Consider the following 5,409-nt stretch of genomic DNA (forward strand, 5'->3'; position numbering starts at 1 on the left):
GGGGGGCGGGGGGGGGGCGGAGGCTCAAGTCCCAAGATCCCTTTCAAGGGCCCGTGTGCAATATCTGATTCCTACCACTAGGTCCTACTTCTTAAAGTCTCCACAACCTCGCAGTAGCGCTATCAGCTGGTCCTCAACACATGAGCCTTTGGGATGGATCCAAGTCATAACAGTGAGTTAGCAGCAGAAGCCCTGCAGGGTCATATCTTATAGGCATGCCACTTTCCCTAGCCATGAAAGTGTGCTAGGTATAGGGTCACCTGCACCCCTTTCCATACCAAAAGATGTGTCTGTGCCACCCTGGTGCCATCACCAAGCCCGTCCTGAAGTGCCAGAAACTTCCTTCCTCTCAAACCTGCCATCCATTCTGAGTCTGCATCATTATTATTTATTAATCCAGGAACCATGTTCTATCACTGAGCAATTACGGTATCTCAGAAAGGCCGAAGGATCACAAAGAGGAGGCTAAATACACGGCTGTGATTTATAGTACATTAGAGTACTTTAAAATGGCCCGCAGAAGCTATTTTTCTACTTATGCTTGGAAGAAGTTTCCAGGATATCGACTAAATATGAAGATGTTTCAAAAATGTTCTCAAAACTCTTTCACTTGATGTTCTAAATCCCTTGAGTGTTTCCGTCTTGTATTATTCTCTAGTTTTGGAAAATTCGATTCCATCTGTCCAAATGGATGGTAAGATTCTCAAGGGCAAGTCAAGAATGAAGATTGTTCCCCATGTCCCAGGAATACAGACACTGTGGAGATGTTTGATGACAGGGCATATGACAGCTGAGCAGCCTGGTTGGGGCTTAGCAGAGGGGAAGCTGACAGGTCATGGGGGACGCCGCCTGAGCACAGACCATTAGGGTGGTAAATGGAGAATACAGAGAGGCCTGTCCTGGACAGGATGACCTGGAGGTGAAAGGGACAGTGAGGAGACCTGAGAGAGAAGAGGAGGTCCTTTGTCCAGGATGCACTAACTAGTGGCTCTAAGAGAGGCAACATCAGATTCCAAATATCCTTCCCTCCTGCCTGCCACCCTCTAGGGAGCATGGGCTTTGACAATCTTCCACCCTCTCCGGGTAGCCTTGAAGAACTATAGAGCAAGGAGCTCACCACCATGAGCCGTAGGCCTTTGCAAGATGTTTCTCATAGTGGACTCCAGACCATCCTTCAATCATTAGAGAAAAGTGCAGTCAGATACTGTCCTCTACCTCAGGTGCCATGTCCAGACCTTTCATATCTTTGGGATTTGGAGCCATCAGCACTTGGGGATTCAGGCTCCTCCTGCCCAAATGGGTCACCTTTCCTTCCTGACATGTCACTATCTGACCTCAATGCAGCTCAGAGCTCTAGCTTTCAGCAGAATCAGTAAGTTCTGTCCGCCACTTACCACTCTGGGTTCCTTCTGGAGCCAGGAACAGAGTGCAGTGGTCCGATGGAGCCCAGGGTTGGTGTCAGACACCACCTGGGCTCGAGCCCAGCTGTGCTGACCATGCAGGGTGATGAGATATACAGGGGCCAGGCCCGGAGCAATGCAAGTGCCCCTACATGAGCGTGCCTGTGAGGTAGCAAATTGGCTTCCCAGCCACCAGCGGAGCCCTCATGCCAGCAGCACAGGCTGTGCGTAAGCTACCATGCTGGAGGAGTCAGGAGGTGGCCTATGAACCCACGCAACTTGAATGAGGAAGTCAGGTCAGAGCGTGCTCCTAGTCAGACTTTTTCATTTTGTTATTATTCTGTCTTGTGTAAAAATGAGTGGTTTTTATACTATACCAGAAAACAAAACATATCAGGCACAGACTAGTCATTTTCCACGGGGCACTTAGGGTCCACCATTCCCTGGAGGTTTCACGGTGCCACTCTGCTTTCAACAACCATCCCGGGAGATACAGCAGAGGCACTTTGGGATATTCTGCTAGAATGGGACACATGGTTCCTTCCCTTCCATACACAAGTTCATAGCCCAAACCCAGAGGCCAAATTAGGGAGGAAAGAAGTAAAGGAGGTAGTAGATCTCAGAGGCAACAGGAAGTACTGAGGCAGGAGGACACAAGAGTGACAAGAGCAAAACCTCTTCCCTCTCAAGCATGGTCATGGTGGGCTTCACTGTCTGCCAGAGCAGACCCAGAAATTAGGCTGGTTCTTCTGTACCACCATCCATGCTGGTTTCTAGCACCCACGGGAGCCCCAAGCATCCCAGCTCTGGTGGGGAGCACTGGAGTAGCCTTCTGACTTATTGACACCATTTCCTCCACACAGGGGGCCTCCCAGGAGTTCCAGCAGTGACCCTGACTTCGTGGTAGTGGATGGTGTGCCTGTCATGCTCCCGTCCTATGATGAGGCTGTGAGTGGTGGCTTGAGTGCCTTAGGCCCCGGGTATCTGGCCTCGGTGGGCCAGGGATGCCCTATACCTGTGGACGACCAGAGCCCCCCAGCATATCCTGGCTCTGGGGACACGGATACAGGACCAGGAGAGTCAGAAACCTGTGACAGCACATCGGGCTCTTCTGAGCTGCTTCAGAGTCTATATTCACCTCCCATGTGCCAAGGGGGCACCCGCCCCACCTCGGACAACCCTGACACAATTACTAGCACGGTGGGGGAGGTGGCATCCACCAGCCCGGGCATCGACATTGCAGATGGTAAGTATTTGCCCCAAGGCTGAGCTGCACCTGTAAACACCTCACACCCAGCATCGTTAAGCCAGCCCCTTGCTGCGCACAGCCCGGCTCCCTAGCGCAGGGCTGAGTCATTTGCCTTCCACTCAGTTCCCATTGCTTTCTGCTTTCTGTAATAAGTAGAGGCTTTGGCCAAGGCCAGTCATTGTAAGGAATGATTATTATTTTGCAAATAATAGGTCCACTAATGGAAATTTTAGGAGACCCAAAGGGCACCACGCCATCCAGAGTAGAAAGGCTACATGGCCCTGCTTTAGTTTTGTAGCAGGTATGTGATACAGGATGTTTTCCTTCTTTATCCCTTAATTAGGCAGGGCTTCTAAAAGCAGAGCTTAGGAAGAGAATAACACACCCAGGCAAAGAGAAATGTCAGGGCCCTGACAGTGTCCCAGCCCCAGAGAAGTGCTGTGTATATAGAAGTTACTTTTACCCCATGTGAGATAAAAGGTGCTCATGCACCTGTTACAAAGAAGGGCAGAGTACAGCTCATGGAAAGGGAGGGAAATGTATTTAGGGATCTGTTTCCCAGGGGAGGAAAGCACCAGCCCAACTTTGCAACTATGAATTCTATTTTATGGCATTAGCAAGACAGAAACAGAGGCCTCTTGGGTCCCCACACAGTACCTTTCCTGAAAACCACACTGCCTTTCTGAACTTGAATCTAAAGTCTAACACTTTATTTTATTTTTTTAATGAACTGGGAATAGGATCACAATTGCTTTCCAGCAAATAGATGTTATACCAAAGAGTTGGCTTATTTGATCTTTCTTCTCCTCACTGATTTCTGGAATTGTCAAAATTCCAAATTGCTATGGTGTTTTCAGTTATACTAAGCTCATAAGCGTGTCTTCTTTAACAGAGATTCCTCTAATGGAAGAAGATCCCTAACTGGGTGAACTCCTCAAAATTCGACTGCCCCTTGGGGAAAGGAATCTTCAGCCTTGGAGGGAAAGCCACAGACAGTCAGAGCTTGAGGGCATGAGGGACATTTTCTAATCTATCTACATGGGGACAGTGATTCACATCATACATCTCGAACTCAACAGTGAGGCTAACAAACTGCAGGGGCAGTGCTTTTAAAAGACACTCGAGGATTTGATAAGACCAGTGGGGAACGGAGCGCAGAGGGCAGACCCCTGTGCTGTCCTGAAGGGAGGTGTTGAGTGTGCTCAGTCCTGCGGAACCTGGGGCAGTTCCATATGCACCCACTGCATCACACATCCTGTTGGCCTCTGTTATGAGTGCTCCCTGCCCCCTCTGAAAGCATGTCACATTTTGTAAATTTGCTTCTCAAATCTGCTTCAAACTGTTGCTGGACTCCAAAGCTGGATGGGTCAGCCTCTGCAGAAAGTCCATGTTGAGCTATCAGAAGAGGAGCACACCTCCCCTGTGCCCTCAGTAAGGGACCAACTTCCAACAGAGAGGCTCTCGGATGACATTCGGACCATCTTCCTTCAGCCGGGAAAACTCTGCTCAGAGCAGGGTGTGGCGGTCCCCATCAGAAAGGGAAGGAAAGACAAGCAGACTCTACTTTCTGGCAATTTCTTCAAGGAGGGGAGTTCTCGTACTCTGTGCCATGGAGCATCAAAGCATCAGCGTTTGGTGATGGAGCATCAGTATTTGTGTTCGTGGTATGGCACATGGATCCCTGGTGTTGGCTAAGTCACGTGACTTTACATATGATCAGAATGTGTTCAAATACATCTCATGGTGGAGAAAGTAACTAAGGTAATGTTTGGTTTGGGACTTTTAAAAAGACTCCATCCAACAGTTGACCGAGTCATGAGTTTCTTTCTGGGTGACTGTTATGTTGTTGCCCTTACTCCAAAACTTAGACATATTTTTATTTTCCAAAACAGAAATTGTTTCTGTAAACATATTCTTCCTCCAAAGAAAGTGAATTCTTTATTCCCCCTTTATTTTGTCCTGCAGAATCAGGAGGCTCCTCCCAGCCCCAAAACTGCCCTCCTGTCTTGCTTCTGGGGCCTTGAGCTGCCTCGCCTGCCTGCCATCCCTACAGTCCTGCTGCAGGGGTCTCAACAGTGCCCACTGGGTGTTGTTCCTATGAAACTGATTGATTGATATATAGCAAACAAACAAACAAAAAATGCCCTGACTCCGAAAGTGTCTCTTCAAATATATATTGGTTTGTGGAGTTGATTCCTTTCCTCCTCTGGGTTTTAGACAAATATAAACAAAACTCTGATCCATAAAATTGCTGTGCCGACAGAGCAGTGAGGGCTGGAAGCTTGATCGGGTCCTGGTTTTTTCTTGACACAGACTGATTAAAAATTAAGAAGAAAATGTCAGTTTGAAGCGTGACTTTAATAGTGGAGTGGAGTTGGGCGGGCAGGAAGCCGGTGGCAGTGATCATGGGTGATGGGAAGAAAATGTGGGCTTAAGAACTGGATGCTGGTCTCGGGTTGTGGCTCAGGGATAGAGTGCTCGCCTTGCACATGTGAGGTCCTAGGTTCGATCCTCAGCACCACATAAAAATAAATAAATAAAATAAAGGTATTGTGTCCAACTCCCACTAAAAAATAAACTAAAAAAAAAAAAAGAACTTGAGGCTGACCAAGAGGACACCTGGAAAGGGCTTGCCTAGCCATCACCTAATGCAGAGCCCACCCTTGGAGGAGGTGCCATCAACAGTGACAATGGCGTTGAGCACGTGGTTACAGTGCTGGTAATTAGAGATGGGGTGACAGCCTCACCCTGCCCCGGCAC

At 48.6% G+C, this 5,409-nt stretch overlaps 1 protein-coding gene across 5 annotated transcripts in view; it reads left to right on the top strand.

Moving 5' to 3' along the window:
- Nucleotides 1-4,986, top strand: part of Susd4 (sushi domain containing 4) — a 194,260-nt gene extending 189,274 nt beyond the window's left edge. For all 5 annotated transcript variants that reach the window (XM_048809317.1, XM_048809316.1, XM_048809315.1 and 2 more), the window contains 2 exons: nt 2,264-2,646; nt 3,542-4,986. In XM_048809317.1, the coding sequence (XP_048665274.1) occupies nt 2,264-2,646; nt 3,542-3,570 (412 nt within the window). In that variant the 3' untranslated portion in view covers nt 3,571-4,986. The remainder of the gene's footprint in view (nt 1-2,263; nt 2,647-3,541) is intronic.
- The last annotated feature ends 423 nt before the right edge of the window (nt 4,987-5,409 follow it).

Source organism: Marmota marmota, unplaced genomic scaffold (genome assembly GCF_001458135.2).
Source record: "Marmota marmota marmota unplaced genomic scaffold, marMar, whole genome shotgun sequence".
NCBI lineage: Eukaryota > Metazoa > Chordata > Mammalia > Rodentia > Sciuridae > Marmota > Marmota marmota.